This window comes from Thermobia domestica, chromosome 1 (assembly GCF_964235325.1).
Source record: "Thermobia domestica chromosome 1, izTheDome1.hap1.1, whole genome shotgun sequence".
Lineage (NCBI taxonomy): Eukaryota > Metazoa > Arthropoda > Insecta > Zygentoma > Lepismatidae > Thermobia > Thermobia domestica.
The window spans coordinates 203,513,494-203,535,620 of NC_137454.1; the positions used below are offsets into that span (position 1 = coordinate 203,513,494).

At 33.2% G+C, this 22,127-nt stretch overlaps 1 protein-coding gene across 5 annotated transcripts in view; it reads right to left on the bottom strand.

Moving 5' to 3' along the window:
* Positions 1-22,127, bottom strand: part of ec (ubiquitin specific peptidase echinus) — a 217,475-nt gene that overhangs the window by 12,419 nt on the left and 182,929 nt on the right. For 4 of the 5 annotated variants that reach the window (XM_081768705.1, XM_081768704.1, XM_081768714.1 and 1 more), the window contains 4 exons: positions 10,936-11,070; positions 7,654-7,818; positions 2,927-3,058; positions 776-1,992 (listed from right to left, as the gene is read on the bottom strand). In XM_081768705.1, the coding sequence (XP_081624831.1) occupies positions 776-1,992; positions 2,927-3,058; positions 7,654-7,818; positions 10,936-11,070 (1,649 nt within the window). Of the gene's footprint in view, positions 1-775; positions 1,993-2,926; positions 3,059-7,653; positions 7,819-10,935; positions 11,071-21,667; positions 21,885-22,127 lie in introns of those variants that run through there. The other variant, XM_081768720.1, reaches the window with a different exon arrangement.

Here is a 22,127-nt window from a genome sequence, read left to right on the forward strand (position 1 = left end):
TCATATCAAACCAAAGTAACCCACGAGAAAAATTAGCTCAATTGAATAATATTAAATTATGACAGTGTACAATATGAGGCAATGGTACCTTGTAAGTTTGGAACCGCTACAGGGAGTGACACCGTATCTTGGATATGGGGTAATGGAGGAAAATTCCGCATCTATTATTGTACAGCACCACCAGGTGGTCATCTTGAAGTCCACCAATGAATTCAGATAAAAAAAATAAATAAAATAATAGAAAGGGAATCACGTGACACTGTTTTGGGGGAAGCTTTTTACTAGAAGCACACATCTGACGTTTTTTCCACTTACTTCTGATCATTTAATAGTTATTATCTTCATAACATGGATCTATTACCTGGATCTATTGTTTTTCCAAACTTATGAGGTACCTTTGTCTCCTATTGTATTTCGTAAATACATTGAAAGCTTAAGGTTGCTTGGGGCACCATTTAATATTATTGAATTGACTAATTTTTCTCATGGGCTACTTTGCTCTGATATGGTTGTAAATCATGCCTAACTATTAAAGTGTTCTATCAAGTGGTTATAAGAATTTCAAAAATGTGACTTGACGTAATATATTAATCTCCAACTCAAATTTTTAATACTTTTTGCATACCTTATTCATTTCTTATGTTATATGTTATTACTAACATAAAAAAGTTAGTTCTAGTGTTTCTTATAGCCATAAAGCAATTGGTTTTTCAACATATTCGGAATCAATTAATTGATATACGCAATGAAAAATGTTATAACATGTATGACATACCTTTGCATTTTTCCAACAATGTAGAGGTATGGATTTTCCATTGATGTCGATGAAGATGATGATGCACTGTTTCTGTCTCCACTCCAATTGCCGGAGTCCCTTCGCCGTGGAACATTCAGGTGGTCTGGGATACTTGGATCAGCAGCTGTAGTTGGCAATTGTGGTTGTTCAAATTGTTCCAAACAGTTGCTTACACTTAATCCATTGGAATTCGGAGAAGGAAGCGGACTACTCTGGGGTCCCCCACTTTTGGGTTGTCGGCGTTTCTGATAATTTAACACACTTTCCACAGCTCTTCGACTGATATAACTTGGTTCTTCTCCATCAGTCCTTCGCGGAGGACCAATTGGAGGTTTGTGCGATACAACCCCACTGTCATCTGAGCTAGTGTGCACTTGTCCATTTTGTTGCATGATCGGTGTACCCATACACTCACCATCAACGAAGTCTCCACCATTATACAACCCTTGTAGATCATTGATGTTCTGATAATCCCGGAAATTATCAGGATTGTAACACGAAGGGTTAGATGTGCTATTATTCGCAACGTAATTCGAATTGCTAATGTGTGCCTCAGGATTTGGCGTGATAGCTCGACGTGGACGGATATCAGTAGCGAAGTCACCAGGTTTTTCGGGATTGGGTGTCACCGCTCTTCTCTGACTTCTTGGTAAAGAGCCATAATGAAATGAACGAGAGCCATTGGCTGGTGTAGTGTTCCCAAAATTCCCGTTACTACCACTGTTTACAGGTGGAACAGTTCGTGGTTTGTGTCCAGGTACCATAAATGTACTTTTAGGGGCAGTTTCTGCAGATACAGGGGTACCATTAGGATTTGCGTAGAGAAGAAGCAGTGGTTGGAAATGGCCTCTTCTACACTTTTCCACTACTTGCTCCCACCGTGGACCAATCTCTCGAACAGTAGCGTCATCAAAATAGATCCACACTTTAAGTTTTGTATGGAAAAAGAAGGTTGAATAATGCTTCCCATAGTAAGTAACAACTCCAACAAGATTGTGTGTTGTATTAGCTGCCCATCGACTATCCACCACATTATGAAAAACGTCCTTCAACCGAAGCGAAGTTCCTACTGTAGCAAAAACAGCCATTATGTGCTCAAGAATAGGCCTCTCCGAGTCCCACACAACACCAATAGACACGATCTCTGGACGGTTCATTAGCGTTCGGCAGATCTGTATTTTGGCACCACAAGCACTCTGGAAAGCAAAAGAGAACTCATTTAGTAGCTCTGATTGATAATAAACAAGAACGTATTTGTAACTAACCTTACTAACACTAGCATCGTGCGCATATATTAATGAATGAAAATTATATTTTGCTTGCTTAGATGCTCTCAGTTTTTTCTCTTTAACTATAATTCGAGTTGGAACCATCTGCTAGTCCATATTCAAAGGTTTATGGATTTAACAAACGACTGAACATGAATCAGCGAATAGTTGCAACAAAGTAACCAATATATAGTTGCAAAAAAGTAACAGCGCATCTAGCTAAGCAATTTTTAGTTTCCGTTGACCTTATTAATGCTATAGTAATATAGCAATCTCTCCCGATTTCCTCTACGAACCATTACTTGCTTTAAATTGAATGTATGAAGTGACAAATTTTCTTTCAAATCGATTTGCGTAAAATCATTCGTAACAACATAATTTCATAAACAAATATATCTCGAATCAAGAAATTAAATGTACTTATTTTATTTTTTTTAACGCGCTTAAATAATGCAATAACGAATAAAATATAGCTTGTTTTTCTCATTATTCTCTTTGCCCAGACCGAAAACGATAAAACTAGAGTACGATTCTACTTTTTAATTCACTCAAATTGAAATTCCAATAAATAAATAAATAAATACACAACTATTTACTCGTATATATATATAAAATACAGAATCAAGTTTTAAAACAGTATAAATATTTTTATTTTACAAAAATATACAATTGCCATAGATTTACTAAATCTTAAGATATATTAGCGTTAAACAAAATTAATGGAGAAAAAATCTTTCTTTGAAAATATGCAACTGATTTGTGAATACTACGGAGAATAATCTGCAACAACTTTATAGAGCTGAAATTATAACTGCAATCATTAGAACTTTAATTGCGGTTAATGTTTGTGTTTTCAACTTACAGGACAATCTCTGATATCGCCCATTCCTCCAGCTTTCCTCAGAAGCTGTCCAAAGTGATCAGGATGTCCCACAGGGGTTGTGCTTTGACGTGCTTGTGCAGTAAGTGCTGACGCAGATACATAATGTACCATCTGAAATAAAAATTACATATCATTACTAATTCCTTTTTTAAGTAAGAATAAATGCTATTTATTTATTTATTTATGAACAGAACAGAGTTCTCGGAAGTACCAACAATGCAATACTATCAAAAGTATAATACGTAAATACTACAATAATCATTCTGGAAGAGAAAAAAGAAATAATGTTTTATTTTTTTTTATAAATTGCATTGTGTTGGTATTGGAGAAATAAATTATGCTATTATTAGAACTGAAATAAACGTCCATGATATCATTAGTGAACCATCATATTACGTTGAGACCTTAACGCAGACTATTGTATGTTTAACTAAATCTATGCTCTAGATATAAATTACGATTTATTTTTCCTTTTGCAGATAACGACCATAAACGTACACATATCTGATTAGTCTATACGTATGGAACAAATTAAAGAGAGTTCGGAAAAGTGAACAATGATTACAAAATCAGTGAATTTAAATGAAAGTTTATACATAAACATATATCTGCACATAAACATAGTATAAAAACTATTACTAAGCGTACAATATGCTTTCAGAAATACATTTTATTAAGAGGAAGTCGATATCCCAAATGAACTGTTTACGTATTTACTTTGTGTGAGTGAATCAGAAATTTTTCATACATAACACACCGTGTGTGCAAAGACTAAATGCAAAAAAAATACAAAGAATGTAATTTCTGAAGAAGAAGAAAAATATATTGCCTAGCAGAGTTACAACCAGTGACGTTTTCAGACCTTTTTTCACAAGGAGAATTTCGCATCTCTGTTGAGAAGTTCTCAAATCATCACTAGTTACAGCCACATTTCGTGTAATGACAGTTTTAAAATTTCTCTTCGCAAAAAGTTTCGTTTTTAATAACTTCCGAAATTGTAGTTACACAGGCTAATATTACGTCTCAAATGAACATTAAAAATAGTTTTGTAATATAGTATTTACATGTATTACGTTAGCGATTATATGCACTTTCATATACTTCAACTTGCTGGTTTTCAATTTTTTTTTTTTTTTTCGTTATTTCAGATACAATAATAAGTTTTTATTTTTTGAAGATCAACGGAAAATGTACTGAAGAACGGTTACTATTGAGTAGTTTTTACAACGAAATATTTATCTGATGAAGAAAAAAAGTAAAATAACATTGTGAAAATATTTGCTCATTTCAAACTTCAGAAAGAGAAAAAATGAATGCGAATACCACAGAAAAAATCTGCGATAGGTGCATCAATTCCGTGATTGATAAACCTGTTTTGTGACGCCATCTGTCTTTATTTATCTGGTACTGAAGTATCTTAAAAATTTTTCCCACCCTTCCTACCATTTTTGTTATAGATAAAAAGGATATTGATAATAAAAACATTTCATATTTGCATCTTTTATTTCTTCAACAGTTTTGTCCATTTTCCCCTTTTAACGTTCATAGCACTCAACCTACATATGTCAACAACATCCCATACAAGTCATAGAACAACAACTAGCAACTTGTTTTCTCAAATCCCCTCGAAGGGAAATTCCATTGAGTTGAATTGGCCTCAGGGTTTAAATCCTTTGAATCAAAATTATCCAGAGCAAAAAAAAAACACTCCACCTAGCGCTTGTGTCGCATTCCATCGGTACAAGTGCTCGGCGGTCGACGCCACCTTTCGCTTGCTGAGCTTTCAATGCTGTCCTTTGAACCTAGTCATCTGGGTGAAATGGAGGCCGGACCGGAAGTGCCTCGCTTCATTTCCTTTCTCATCATCCCAGCTGTTGTGAATAAAGGATTTTTTTTTTTCCTTTTGCCTCAATGGTGGCACATAAAAAACACATTGGCATAACAAATTAATTGTAAAAGAGATCTCGAACAATCACAAGAGATGCCACGTGACATTTTCTGATTAAATATACGATAATTCTCATTGATGATTCAAAGGGATGAATGAGCTTATATTGTTCAAGTAAAAGTAGATTTCAAACAATCTTTTGCATGCTTTTTGCTCAAGTACTTTTTTTTTTCTATTGAGTATTCAGTGCACTTAGATAACAATAGAAGAGAAAAGCTATATCTTTCGTTCATATGTTCACTAGAAAACACGAGTTTGATTCTTCAGATTATGACATAAGAGTTTCCAAAATATATGGATTCAAGGCTCCAAAACTTTCTGGAAGATGACTGCGAGTTTAGTTCCAAAGGTAACAAGGAACTGAATAGTTTACTTCACAATCTGGCACGTGCGTTAGGAAATATTAAAGTAAGAAAACCTTTCATTTGAAGAGCCATTCTTTGGAGAGCTCTGCAATATATTTCAGGGTATATTCGGTGCTTTCGAATGTCAAGCTGCAATAAATAAAGGAATGGATGCTATTTTTTTTTTTTTCCAATATAAAATTTATTACACAAATACGTAAAGATATATTCACAGCATTTTGCCTTTGAACTTGCTGCAAACTGGTGCTCTTTACTCCCAATACCTCCAGAGGAAAGTGTAAACACATTATTTGTGGATTTAACGTTATTTTTGCCTTTCAATGAACAGCTAAACTAAACTTCTTTTCCGTTTGTATTCTTAAAGAAATAAATAATTAAACACAAGATGTGTTTCTAAACTTAACATCATAATACTTTATAATTTCTATATTATTAAAGTTAAAACAAAAACAATAATTAAAAACGGAAGACTAATTATTTTCATTACGATAAAATAAAGTTTACTTTCTCTGTTAATTTTATTGACTCATTGCAATAACCTTCAAGGGTATAGACTTATATGTTTCGGAGTGCGTGACAAACCTCCCAATACCCAAAGGAAATTATTATTTACGTTTAGTTATTGTAATAGTTAGTTATCATTGTTTCGTGGTACGAACATTTTGAAGATATAATTGAAAACAGTGGGCAAGAAAAAAAAAAGAGAATAACTTCTAACTTCCATGTTTTCATTTAAAAATAAATAAATAAAATAATTCTGACCAATTCATTTGATAAGCTAAAAACTAACTGTAACTGTCTACTTAAAACAAATAAAGCAATGAAATATGTCCAAATATACAGGTTGAAAAAATCGATTATACGAACTTTTAATAATTTCTCTAAAATATTTAATTTAACTGTGTTATTTGAACGAGGCACGGAATTACTTTTGGCATGATAATAGTATTGGAGAATTTATTTAGATCACTCTCTCAGCCCTGAAATGAGACTAAAATATAAATGTGACAATTTATCTTTTAACTGGTGAATTACAAAATACTAGTAAACAATACATAATTCTGTCGATTGACTCTGTGGAAATAACACATTTTCATTAAAGGACTAACAACAAATAATGCTCTTATGTAAAATACTTGTCATCTTTGGTAATGTTGAGGTTTATTTAAACTTTAGAATATCTACAGGTTATAAGGTTATATACGTATTCTGAAGTATATAATATGGAAACTTTTATGAAGAAAGTGGAAAATTTTAAGCCTGACTGAAAGCATCAGATGTGTAGTGTCCCAAGGTTTTTATTTATTTATTTATTTTAAAGAAGTTTCATACTTCTTTTTTTCAATCGCTTTATCATTATATGTGTTGAGAGGGCCACAGGACCGGAGAGTATTGGTCTTTTTCGATGCTTGTACCTGAGTGGCCAGTTCAAGGTCAGAGAAGCATTAACCCTTTATACTATGGGCCAACGACGACAACAGGTATGTACTACCTTGAAAGCAAAAAGTCTGTATACAAATTAATACAAAAACAAAAGATTATGCATTAAGAGATATTAAATCAATAGTAATAGTATTACAGCGTGCAGAAGTCTCCAAGTATAATTCTAAGAACAAAAGATAAAAATTACAAAGGTTTACCATAATGAAATACATAAATTCATTCCTTAGATACGTCATGAAATCATTATGTAGTATCTTCTTTAAAACTAACTCTGCTCTATGCCTCAAAGAATATAAGATCTAATATCGTTTCGAATTTTGATACTAAAAATAGTTACAAAATTTCCCATGTTATATATGAGGAAAATCATACATATATATATATATATATATATATATATATATATATATATATATATATATATATATGTATGATTAGCATACGTTAATATGAAGAACGATTCATCACATACCATTAATATTTACCATATTTCAAACGATATTAGTTCATTCGTGGAGAAGTATTGTAATGCGCATTTTTTTTACTTTCTATGTCATCATACTATCAGTAACCATAATTACTTAAAAGTTCTGATTCAATTTCATCTATAGGCAGGATCCATAGACATTCATAGACAACATATCTTAAAGAAATATTTCACTTACGGGTATAAATAGGAAGAAGTATTTAAAGCAACACAATTTAGTAGAGACTCCAGAACAACAATAAAAGTAATTTGTAAATGATAGTCCTGGTATCTCTAATTTATCGTGTATAGTTATAGTGCTATGGTACATTTAATTGTAATTTTACAATTCTGCAGTAGTATTACAAGCCTAAAACTTGTAACGCAGGCCTACAGCTTTCTTGAATATGGGTGTATCCCATTTTGCCAATGGATTCTGCCAGTACATAAATTTTCTCGTGTGACTTGGCGCAAAATTACTTACCTGCGTGAAAGGTAGTGGCTCGGAGGTGGCGCCACATACGCCACAGACACTCTGCTCCACCAATGTCATGGCAAATTTTTGGTGGGGAATACAGTGGCGCACGCTACACATGTCCTCTGCTTCGCCACTGGCGATATGGAAATGGATTCGCAGCAAAATGTTTTCCTGGAATTAAAAGTAACAATACCATAATCTACCATGCAATATTCTAGAAAATAGAATTTGAAGTAAAACAGAAACTCAATGTAATTAATTATCTTGTTTATTTCAATTCTGTTTTATATACAGTAGCTCCGTTTACATATGCACATTTTTTTATTTATTCGTTTGGGAAATTTATTTAATAATACAAGTAATAATAATAATAATCTAATTTAGTAAATGCCAGTGTTCACTACCACAAACAAAGCACACTGCACACTCATATTTTCTCAACATTTGTTTTGAACATCTAATTTTTAAACAACTGAACTCTTATTTCAGAATTCTGATAAAGATTATTTCATTAATGAAGATAAAATTTCTTTAAAACTTTCATATGCTGAATTTGATAGCTTGCTGGATCAAGTGATACACCGAATTAAACATGGATATTATTACAAATTATACGCTTCAATCCTAATATACTAGAATGATATACATTAATAGGTAAAAATATGAATATAAGTAACATATTTCTAACAAATAAAAAGGGAAAATCAATACTCAAGAAAGTCAATACTGTATATTGTTTAATTTGGAATGTTAGTTTGTTAACTTGGGAACGCACATAAAACACGAGCCTATGTTACTCTGATTTCATACTTTATAAAAAGTATCTGTAAAAGGAACCGAAAGTCCTCCAAATCACACCATTTTAGAGGTATCCAGAAATTAAACTGAATCTTTTAAAACTTTGTATTTACTATACTTCTTTACTGTTTTCTGTTCTATTGGTAATGTAAATCGTTGGAATACCAAGATAAATTAATCTGTAAGTTACGATCACATTTTAGAACAAAATTTCTTCGGACAAACTGTGTAATGATAAGCGGCTGTCCTTGAAGATAAAAATAACAACAACAACATATATATATATATATATATATATATATATATATATATATATATATATATATATATATATATATATATATATATATATATATATATATATATATATATATATACGGATCATATTTTAAAACAAAATTTCCTTTTTTAAATGATGAAGTAAATCTGGAAGACAAGATTTCACCGTCATTTTTCATCATTACCATTCATTTCCATCATTTTTCTGCATTTAAATTACTACGCTAGAAAACAATTATTAACGGCATTATTTAGTGATACAAATGACTGATATCTGCATTTTAATATATAAAATCTCAATTAAGATCATGAAAAAAAGGAATAATTCCTTTTTTTCAAGTTTCAATAGAAGATATACTGTGAGCAGAAAAGCTTAAAATATAAGAAAGTTCAAAATACAGTGAAAGAAAAGAATAACTTAAAAAAAAAAATAATAGAAGATACACTGTGTGTGGAGGGAAAGCTCAAAATATGACAAAAGAAAAAATAAAAGTAAGGATCATAGATTGAACCTAAGAAATACAATTTAAGACATAGTTTTTCGACAGAAGAAATAATCAAAATTAATGAATAAAATAAGTACATAAAAACAGGTTATAGACAACAAGGACTTCAATGTTTGCCTCTGATGAAATACATAACGAAAGAGGTCATGGAGAAAGAAAGAAAAAAAGTAAATCTGATTCTGTGTGCTGTACAACTCGTTTTTCATAATAAATGTATTTTGTGTAAATAATGTGAAAGAAATGTATATCGCTGGTCACTGGATTATCAGAAAAAAAGTAAAATTTATTGTTGTCTATACAGCTAATGCTTATTATGTCTAGGAGAGACGAGATTATGGTAGTAATAGTAATTTGGCACAATTGTCAACTTTCCTCAAATGGTTTTATCTCTTCGTAACGGCGACAGAAAGCAGGTTATTGGTCCCTTCTTAAATCTTTTTATCTTGTTTGTAAGGAGAAGCCACTATTACCTGCCGAGTGAATCATTAGAAGAGTTGTGGGCTGTAACTTTTATTTGAGGGAAGAGAAAGTAAACTGACGACTAGACAGACACCACGCTTCTCGACACTTGAAATAATCTGGCGCCAAAGCTTCCATCTCACCCATTGCTGACACTTCCACAAGTGGACTGGCGAACAGCATGTGGGTGATGCCTACACTACAATATCTATAGCTCTGACAAATATCGTCTATTGCTCTATTCCCACACATACTGTCCACTTAATTCTTTTGTCCACTTAAAGAGTAAACAGCTATTACAAATTGTCCTATTGTAAAATGTCCTGTAAACTGAATGCAAATATGATGGATTTGGGCAAACAACGTTCACCATACATAGTGCGTCTATTTTTATCGAGTTAAGTTTAGCGTCTCTTTCAGCAGTGAGACTATATAAGACGTGGACTTATAGCTTAACGTGGGATCCAAACCACATGATCTTTCTCCTCTTAATTAAACTTATCCATTTTGCGAGGATTCATCTAAACATGATCCCTGCTCCGCAAACAAATTATCAAAAGTTGCCAAAAAAGACAATCGAAATGACTGAAAAAAAATACATGTATATTCTTTCTAACATCATGAGGCGTTAAGAAAAATGTTCCTTTTCATTACTACATTATTGTACAATTTACTATATATATATATATACTCGTACTATGATCGTTTCAGAAGCGTATATGGTATTTCTGATAAATTAATAATGATGATAAATTTTGTCAAGAAGTGATCACAGAGATCAGCCAAAAAAGCAACACTGAGAGAAGAGCTATGCAGACCATCGATTAACTATCTTTTTGCTGCCGAGTTCTCCTAGTTCCCTGTTAACATTAGTTATATACTACAAATAATTAAAAAAATACATAAAAATGAATGTTTTACGATGAATATTTATCTGATTTATTGAATGTTTTACAGTGAATAAATATCTATTTAACCTGTTATCATTATTTCATGATTATATAAATTTACTATTTCTATGTCCAGAGATAGAAGTAAAAATTCAGTGACTTTTTTAAAGATCGCTTGAGCAACATCGCTCGAGCTAATCTACTAACAACCATGGACACAATGTGATAGCATTAGCGTAAAATGACATTAGTTGACTAATATAGCAGAAGCATAAAGTGTAGTGTATTCTACTGTCATGAGTATAACAAAGGCAGAACGATGTTAGAAAACAAACATATATGAATGAAACACTCACGAAACATTCTGCAGCATCATCCATAAAGCCAAGCTGAAATCTTTGTTGGTCGAAGAATGATTCTGCAAGGGCTCTTCGCAGGGCATCTGGAGGCAGGGCGGATTCTTGGCTGTACTGCAACTGGGCAAACAATTCCTGTAATGATAATAACAAACAACCTTGTATTATTTGCTCTATCTATTTTATATGAAACGAAACTTTAAAATTTATTATAAATCAAAAAAAAAAAAATCATGGCACACGAGAAATAGGTACAAAAAGCACAGTTTCTTACAGGTTCTCCATTAGATAATAATGCAAAAAAAAAAAAAAAAAAAAAAAAAAAAAACAATATACAGTAAAACTACTAATCTTCATTTACTTAGAAGTTATCAATCTGTAAATTTTCTTATATAAGTATGCAGTTCTTAAATCGAACATGGGGTACAAAGAGTAAAGTCAGTACCATACAATTTAATTACATTATTTATTGACATATTTCAGATAGCTCTCTATAGCCGGACTCATAGACTTGAAAAGAACTACTGCAACTAAATAAATGGAATTGGTTCAGCATTGTAATCAGGATCCAATGCTAGAAACACACTGAAAACTTTAAAATTCTATATATGACGAACGGATCTGGATAAGGGCCCGTGTCACAAATTTGAAATTATATAGACCAAATTTTTATTTTTAGGTTTCGTCTTTTCTTTTTGTAGACTGTTTTTTTTTGGGGGGGTGGAGCATGGTGGCTCAGTGGTAGAGCGCTTATCTCTGGTGTGTAAGGTCCCTGTTTCGATCCTCGGCTAGGCAAGTTTGTGGTGGACAACATCGTGTCAGTGTTTTTTTTTTTTGGGATACTCCTGTTTTCTCCCACTTTCTTATTCCACCAATTCTTCCATCATCATTCACTTGCCTTAATCATCGTCTTCCTTAGCCTAAAGGGCATAAGCGTTGGACGTTAAACTGAAAAATTTCATTTCATTTCATTTTCCGATAAGCTTGTGTGGACATCGAATGTTCATACCCAAAACATAGTAATTTATGCAATAAAACGAGCTTTGACGAAAATACTACATAAACCTTGTGCAAATCAACCGTTTATATGTATATATTTTTTTTTAAATATAAGAAATAAGTTTCTGTTCATTTTACTTCTTACTAAAGTAAATAACAAAGAAAATAACTGAAAAAACGTAATGCGTGAACAAACTTATGAAATAAAAATAAAACTTCTCTAACAATGGAAGACTTGACAATTACCATTTCCAAATGCTACTTTTTTTAACGAAATAAATAAAAAAAAGTGCCTTTGCTCGGCTCACTTTTTTTAAAGTTACTCACACTCTGGAATTTAGAAAGTGTAGTAAGCACGCAAGTTCCTACTGAAAAATCATTTAAACCATACAGCGTTAAATTCTCAGCGACTGTAATTCTTTCAAACTAACATATAATATGAAATTAGATAGCACTGTGCGAAGAAGAAAATCTAGAGAAAATTTCTTTTCTGAAGAAAGTCATCGGCATCTGGCACTAAAACAATTTCCTAGTTTCCAATGTTAAAATAGGGTTGAGTTGTATGGATATAGACTTATACTATATATTAATCGGGTAACTTCTTCACTTTCATATTTTGATACTTAAAACCTGAAGGAATGCAAACGAAGATACATTATGTTCTGGTACGTTTTAACTTTACATAAATATTTTGTTGGAAAAATGATACAGCCTGAAGTAACAATATCTGTGAGGTGATTGGAGGAAGAACTTCAAAGTGCAAATGTAATGGACCGGTTGACCTCCTTATTCTCATGAGAAGTTGGTAAAACGTCAAAAGCTATTATTACGTCTTCTCCACATCACCAGACCATTTCCTCCTCCGAAAGTCAATTAGAGAATGAAAACTTCATTCCAATGTTTAAATCCTCAATCATTTTTACGTCTCTCATTTTGCTTTTTTTTTTTTTTAATACTCTATCCACGTTTTTTTTTTTTTTTTTTACTTCTTCTACATCCATGTGAATGAATATCATAAGTATGAGCACTTTCTCATTATTTGAAATTGCTATTAGTGATGATAATTGAAGGTTCATAAGCTCAAAATAAAAAACATACAACTTTGAATACGTTTAGATTTAGAATTAAAGTAAAGAAGGCACAATTAATTTATGAGTTTCAGTAGATAATAAGATATATTAAAGACATAAAATAAGACTTTCTGTTAACTTCATCAAAGACAAAAATAAAGTAATTGAACTCGGAATCTAAGCGAAAAAGAAAAAGAAAGAAAAACTCAGCAACATAATGTTATGAATCTAACATAACTATGCCCACAAAGCGGGGGGAGGCACCAATTAGTAACTAAAAACTTGTATAAACTATATAATTAATGTAGAATTAGATCAAGGCTGCACAATGAAGTGAGGGAATACTGAGGGCAGAACCACTGAAAAGTTTTAAAAGTAGACAGTAGTTGTGCGGGAACAAACGCCACAAGAACTTATGGAAGAGGAAGAGAACATCATACATGTTGGAAACAGGTGGTTATCCCTGCCAATCATAGAGACAATCTCATATAGAATCACAGAAAAAAGCTCCTGATACTGTTGGGGTACGGCAATACCGAAATTTTCCTGTAATCTTTTTTTTTTTTTTTTTTTTCAATTTTCCTATCTCGAATCACCCTTCATCATTCATAGAACAGCGTGTTTAAGCCGAATTTAGAGATCAAGTTTCCTTAGAGGCAAATCAGGATTGGCAGCAAAAATGTTCAAAGGGTTTTCTCGGTTCTGGCAGCAATACCACATTTGAAATAAAGAGAACATTACAACCCTGTTTAAAACGTCACTGAGCAAGCATGACTGCTTTGTTTATGTGAGACAGTAACCAATTAAAAGAAGGGAGATACAGTATGAAGCTTGATTTGGCATACAGTATCACCAGATTTAATTTAAAACAATGTGTTTTGATTTTTCCGTCCCATTGACGGAGGAAAAGGAAAGATGAAAAGGAAATTTTGATATAACTGTTACCTTATTGAACAAATTTCAACATTTCTAACAAAGGCTTTTAGCGATGTGTTCTAATTGTCATACACTACCACAAGAATAAAACACTCTGCTGAATGTCTGACTTAAGATTTTGAGATATTGTACTTGATATGCATTTTTTTAGAGATGGAAATTCAGACTTGGGGTTTTATAATTTACAGTTTGTATGGGACTGAGTCACAAAATTTTTCGCAAATTACCTATTCTTTGTACACCAATATTGAGCTTTATAAAAATATTCGAACAAGTTAATCTGGTTATAGAATCCATGCAATCGAAGAAGAAAAGAGAAAAAATCGTTTAGGAAGAAAAAATCAAACCAGCATTAAAAAGGGAAGAAAAAACAAGAAAATTCATCTGTATGAGTCATCTAATTACTTTTAAATCTTAGTTCTCATTTATATTTCCTTCCGCACGCCCTCGTATAAAGGCAAAAGAACATGCTATTGTGTTGAGGGCAACGCATCCACCCACAATGGGAGACGAAATAACAATACTCTACAGCCTCCCACGCACGCCAAAAACCCAAAAGCCCTTGTTCTTATTCTTTTCGCTTTGCTTGCCTGTTCAAAGCTTCCTGTCCCGGTGAAAGTGAAGTGTTACAGTTGAGGCTCAAGATCTGGTTCTTGTCATTTGGATACGCACGATCTGGTCCACGTCGTGATCAACTACTACCATTACCAACCTTGCCAATTTCACACCTTCCAAGCTGAATTTTCTGTTCTTTGCTTTAAAAACAAATATACATTTAGGGCTTTTATGCAGTGAAAACGTTACTAAATAAATTAATAAACTTCTTGTGATAGATCTAACTTGTTGCAAAGCACAATTTTTGAGGAAACAAACAACTTCTGCAACTTCTGTTCAGCATACGAACAGCCTTATAATAAAAGAAACATCCACAACATTCGGATGATTGTCAAAATATTGGTAATATCTGAAGACAATGCAACTTAGCTTACTAATACGGCGTCAAACTGCCGTTAGTCTTTTTTTTTTTTTTTTTTTTTTTTTTTAACTGTTTTGTCGTGAAATTTAGATGTGTAAGACATGTATGGTTTCTAGAGGAATGTGTATTGCAGCACACCAGCACTCCGTTCCGTCAATGAGGATAGAACCGAAGCTGATTTCTGAGCCGAAACCTCAGCTCCAGAACTGACCACAAGTGTTCATTAATTGAGTTGTGGGAATTGGTCAGACCAGGGGAATGTGCTGCAGTTCATGTCGATGTTCATAAGACCACGCCTCAACAGTTCCTGCACTATGAACTGGCGCACTGTCATCTTGAGAAATTGCGTCATTGGTCGGAAAGAACATCTGGACCACAGGATACAAGCAATCACCTAAAATGTCCACATTATCACTGGCAATAACACATCCCATTTTATTTATTTATTTATTTATTTATTTCCATAAATATATTTGGCACTGTTTCAACTAAGAGGTAATAAAAAGAAATGTTCAAAATTGTATTTTATTGTCATGTGAACAAACACCGTGTGCTTAGGTTCTCCCATTTCCTTCCACCGCTTTATTAATTATCATTATCAGTCTTCCTCAGCCTCAGTGCAAAATCGTGGAACATTAAACTAAAATAAATAAATAAATTATTCTACAATGTGGAAATGTAAATGAAACATAGGTAATGTATGTTATGTGTGCTCAAATACTTCCGTTGATTGTAGTGAATTGCTTCGAAACTAACTGCCAATAGAATATAAATAATCCTGCTAAGAAACAACAAATATCAACAAAAGAAATCGTGGAAGGATGAAAGTATAATTGAAGATTGTGTAAAAGTACATACTGCTTTCAGTGAAAAATATGGTACAAATAGGTACTATACTGTAAGGTATCAAGTTGTTTTAATGATATGCTAATTTAAATCACGTATTTAAGAGTCGTCAAGAAATAATCAAAAAGTAAAATGATCATTTTTCCTAACGTCCATCGTATGCTTTTCTCACGTGAACTTCCGAACATTTACAAAACGGACCCAAGAAACCGGCTTTATCATTCATTCGTGTTTCTTCCATCAATTCATTTTCCCGCTCGCCACAGGAAATGCCCTGCAATCTCTTCCATATTACCTCACCGATCTCCTACGCGACGCGTGAGAATCTTTAGCAGTATATGGTCTCTTGCCGCTATTGCCTTTGTTCAGGGAAGTTAACCTTGAATATATCAACGGTGGAAGATGGAGAGAATCATACAGGAAGAACGCGGAAAAAACTTCGCTTTTACACCAGCGAATAAAAAGAGAAATTATTACAGGAAACTGCATGAGGGCTTGTAATGAATATCGGATCATTAATGTGGAATATTACCATGTGAAATTTCTCTTGAATTTTGTCATTTAGTAATAATAAAGTTATTAAATACTTGTCTCTGATCAGTGATTTAAATAGGACGCTAATAGTAAAGTCAGAAACAAATATTCAAAACATTTTCTACACATAGGTCAGCTGCTTAAGTGTTTTAAGTTAATAATTAAAAAATGCATATAGTTTTCGTAAGAGGATTGTGTGAATGTCATTTGATATAAACTGCTTTGTTGAAGTTGGTCTTTGGCATTTTCAGCACTCATACCCGAAAATGTAATTAAATATTACTATTCGCAACAAAATCGAGTCAAAATAATTAAATCTTGATTTATTTGGTTTATAATGCATGAGCCTACATAGATACTCTATTTATTTACTTGCATTTTTACTTTTATCTTCATAAAACAAAATCTTCCTCATCGTCCAATATTAACAGTTATGTGGGGCATTTTCACTTAAAAGAACAATGGGAACGATGGCTTCGACACATTTCAGTCATTCACTTTTGCAGGACATACTACTGTAGTTCCACTCCAATACCCTTGTCAGTGTTCTTTCCTTAACTCAGCCATTTGATTTGCATAAATTTTCATGACAACGCCCCCTTCCCTCTCTTCCATACACATATATTCACATAAAGTACACACATCCGAAACATTATGTCTGCCATGAACATATCCGCCAGCACTTCCTTCCTTTTCCCTACGATTAACAGTTACTTTACCATAACTCATACGAGATATATATACTATCAATGCTTATTTCGTTGGTACTCTACAAGGGAAAAAAAGAAAATTACATACGCTTTTATGTTACTTCCTATTTAATTAACCATGGAATGGTATCATCAGATGAAAAAAAAAAAAAGTTTCTCTTATGATTGGTAGTCATGAACTGATTTTTAATATGCAGAAAATATAATAGTTCGTTTTACCATAATTATACAAGTATCTTTCCATTATAATGCCGGATTCCCGATTAGCTTTTTCAGGGTTAAACTCCAAAAGATTACCAAATAATTGTAATCTGTTATTTTATTCTTGCATTTTAATAATGGTTCGTAACCACATGTCACTTGCTATTACCAGGATTTATTCATTTTTTAGTAATTTACTTCTTGTATTAAAAGCTTCTGCAGTCTGTATAGACTATATATTAATATGGATTACATCTAGATTAAAGCATACAAAATGATAATAAATTGTATAACTGGTAGGTCACGATCTGTTGCTTACTAATTTATACGAGGGCCAGCTAAAAAAAAAAAAAAAAAAAAAAAGTGTACAATCTAACGTAACGTGAAAACAAGAAAGGAAGTAATGGAAGAATGTAGCTTCAGATAGCAATAACAAGGGCCACTCTATGCATTATTTTGTGAAATTATGCAGTTCTTAGGCCAACCCATATGGCAATGTCGCTGCAACGAACGTAACGAAATGTTACGAATTGCGAAACTATTCTCAGGCATCTTTTTTTTCTCCTATTTAATGTGCGCCAAAACATTTCATTTTAGCGAATTTCGAACTTTCAGTATAACGAATGAAAAATTTCGTCTTTTTCCCTTAATTGAATTTTATCCTGCTTTATAATGGTAGAATTTTTTCCTACATGTATGCTATCGGTCGAGCAGAATAGTGATTTGAAAGTACACAATGAGTGTTATTCCATTAAATAAGCCTTGTGCACCTTCCAATGCAACAAATAAGGAACTACAAGTCGTCGCCAAAATGGATTCTCTTTTATAAAACATTTAAAAAATCAATGGAATTAGCAGTAGGGCATGCATTTCTAATAAAGGGCGTCCGTGGTTCGGTCCCATGTTTGTACGTTTTTTCGAGCTTCTCTCCTTTCCTCCCACTTTCTTAATTGCACAATTTCATTCATTTTTATCACTTTAAGCTTGCACGACATAATCGTGGGACGTAAACTTGAAAGATTTCGTTTTACTTTTCGAATCTCGAATGTACTAATAGATATGTTGCAGTCATGAATTAGGTTGATTTCACGAGAATTTACGATGTAAAATTTACATATATATTTCGAACTTAAATCATATGCGCGGTGTGAAAATCAAATATTTTTTCCTGTACACTTTACGCATAATACAAACTGATATATACTAGTAGTAATTGTGGTCTTAATTATTTAAATTATGTTTCATGAAATAAGAGCTTAAAGTGGAAGCCAATATGAATTAGATGTGATAGTGCAAAGCTAATCTATTAACAAATCATTCATAATACATTTAATTCGTCATCTTTACAGTGTATATCTCGAGTAATTAAATAATGCATATAGTGAGGAGGTTCAGTAACTAATATAGTAACATTAAGCTTGTCTCTGTAAAATTAGAACTCTATCAAATTCATCCAATTCAGTTATGATGCTAGAATTAAAGTTTTTACAGCAATAGTAGGTTTCCTTTAACGTAGGTGGTAGAAACCAAATTATTATAGTGCACTTTTACAGTATATCATCAACTTTTTAAAAATCACACTCTCTCTATTTGTTCTATAACCAGATAACCGCTTATACATCCGATAGGCCCTTGGGCACCATTTACGTCATTTCAGCAGAAATATGGCGTTTTCAATAGGCAGAACGTACACGACTTTTCAGAGTCCAAGCTCAAATTCGTTAATATTACATATTTGAAAGAAAGAAAGAAATATTGCACATAAAATAATATTTATTCTGCACGCTGTTTTTTTAATTAAAACAAATAAAAGAAAATAGTGGAAATCCCCACACAATTATAACATCTTCAATTATCTTGATTGGTTTGGCAAAGGAATCATTCATTGGGTTTCGACCCAGGCTTTTATTATGTAAATTTACTAAATCATTAACAAAGTAAAGCAATACAATTTTCATGATTTGGAAATCAATCGGAAATGTGAATCATTGCCAAGCATTTTGTGGGCTGGTTTAGAGCATTGTGCATGCACTAATTGTATATGTATGCACTCCTCTGAAATGTGCATACATATACAGGACGTGCAACTATATACGTAAATACTAACGTATATTATACGGCTAATAATGGCCTCGTGTAGTATCATCGCTAACGCTCTTGGTTTTGGTGCGAGTGGTCCTGGGTTCGATATCCTGTGGGGGCATTCGGTCAAAAACCAGCCATCCTGAGTTAAGTTTTCCTCATTCACACCAGGCAAATATCGGAATGGTACTTAACATAATGGTCCCAGGTCGCTTTCGTTTCTTCCTCTCCAATTCCTTGGGTAGTGTGATCACCGAGGGACGTCATCCCTCATACCTGACGGGTTTACATGACCATAGCTGCTGGAAGCCCAGAAATCTAATCCTAAAAGGTTTATGTAATAATAGGCATATTCTATCATGAGTTTAGTTACTGAACCTAATCTATATTTTAAGAATCTAAACCAAGGAACCCTTTGAGACTTAATTATTGGACGGACAGTACCGAAACTTTACTATGGTTGATGAAAATTTCAAAATAAAAATGAAATAAAATTTTTGAGTTTAACATCCCACGATTATGCCCTTTAAGCTAAAGGAGCCGGATGGTTAAGGTTTAGTGAATGATGATAGAAGAATTGATTAAATAAGAAGATGAAAGGAAATTGTAGTATCCCAAGAAAACCCACGGACACGATGTTGCCCATCACAAATTTACTTGGCCGGGAATCGAACCAGGGACCCTACGAACCAGAGGTAAGCGTACTGCCACTGGATGAAAATTTCAAAAAAGAAATTAATAAATATCACGTGCGCGTATAGACAACGCGGCTACTTTTCTAACGTAGCATTTAAAGTATGCCAATTGCTTCATCATTTTCGTTGTTCGGATTACGTAACTCACAGTCACGACACACGCAAGAAACAGGGACGAAGAAAGCACTCAGTCAATTATACTGATATACTTACAATTTTCTTTTTAATTTTTAACGCAAACAGAGAACAATGGAAGCCCACAGTTTCATTTTATGCCACGAGACTGCGTGTCCATTCATTTGAACGAGGTACAAACTATAATTTGATTCACCTAAATCCATGAACAGAAAGGTTTGTTTTTGTTAACACCATGTAGGTGTTAATTTTGACAGAGGCCCCAAAAGACACGGAGGAAAAGATTCCCGGTGACGCTGAGAAGCCATCTTTGCTGCTACCACTACCTGTGCATCACACAGGCGAGGAGGGGGCAGGCGAAAACTACTCTACCGTTACCTGGCCGAGAGTGCCTTCCAGGAAACTACAGTCCCAGAAACCTTTTCGTGTTTTAGTTGCCTACACAACACTTTAAACGCCTTCCAAAATCACACACTCATCAAAGTATTTACTTAATGATCTACGTCCTCATTTATACGTACCTCCCATTAGCATAATAATATACATACTTGATTCGCTCATACTAGTAAAGACTGAAACAATGAGATTTTTATCTCGGCCATTACAGTGTTCGAATTCATAAGCACACACTTTGCTCGAATAATTGAAAAATATTTCTCAAAACTTAATCGGTCGGTCATTTTTTTTCAAACACTAACGTAAAATGGGCGCTTTTCCTCGGACAAAAAAAAAAAAAATATACAGATATTATCATTTAGAAAACTAGAAGTTCGATTCTCTCTTTAGGAACTAATTTAAATACTGTGCAGAGACATATATAAAACTGATTGTGATATTCGTTTATTCGTTTAGGTTAACGTATATTCGTTTAGGTTTATGAAACCAAATGCTGTAACGCAAGAACCACTTTATGCAATTAGATTAAAAGTACACCTATTTATCACACACAGACACCCACCCACGCACCCACACACAATATATATATATATAATGTTGATGTAAAAAACCTTAGAACACGTCATAACACTGTTTATGTAGAGAAAGATTTTCTATTTTCGTTTCTATTATGAATAAAATCATCCTTTCTGGTTCTAAAGATACGTTCAATTATATTTTCAATTCAGTTCCCATACTTCTGAGTAATAATGACGGTATTGTTATCGAAGGCGAACTAAAAATAATCGTAAAGATTTTTCACTGAGGTTTTTCCTCATTTATGTTATGTATATGATATTTCCAATCAAACACTAAACTGATTAATCCCATATAAAATTCAGACATAAAATTTTATATTTTATGTTCCATTCTTCACATTTGATGTCACATCATACAGAATATAGGTACTTCACAATTGTCTCGTTCTCTTACACACAAAAATTATGACTGTTGTGATCACTTGCAATTTCTTGTTGTGCATATCGTTGCCCTGCACACATGAGGTCATCATGCATATACATTTTTTTTTTTCAACAAACGTGAGAATCACTACACAAACACATACACACATTAGAAACACAATTTCAACACAAATAACAAATGCCAACTTACTTCCTTTCTTCTTTTGCTCGAAATAAGAGTTCTTCCAGACTCAAAGTCACAAGAGAGTTCACTCCCGTAATCCATCCAAAGTATTTATGTTCAATTACGTAATATTGAAGAAGTATCATTAGTCGCTCAAAGATTGTAACATGCGTTTTACCACCATACTACTGAAACTCACAAGTGCCTGACTGCCTGCCTACGTTACGCTACGCGTTCCGCTTTAGAGTACTCATCAGCTTACACAGACAACTACGAGAAGGAAAAAGCCAGGGAATACCCAGAGGGAAAAGAAAACCGGACACTCTTTCTTCATCATAACTTCTCAAGCTCTCTCGAGAAAGGTGTGGGAGAAAAGGTTCAGTGACGGAAATGGATAAATTCACCTGAATCTGGCAACCGTGGTCTTGCTCATCCTTTTAAATGAAAGTACTCATTTAAGAACCACGGGGCACGTGCTTCCGATTTC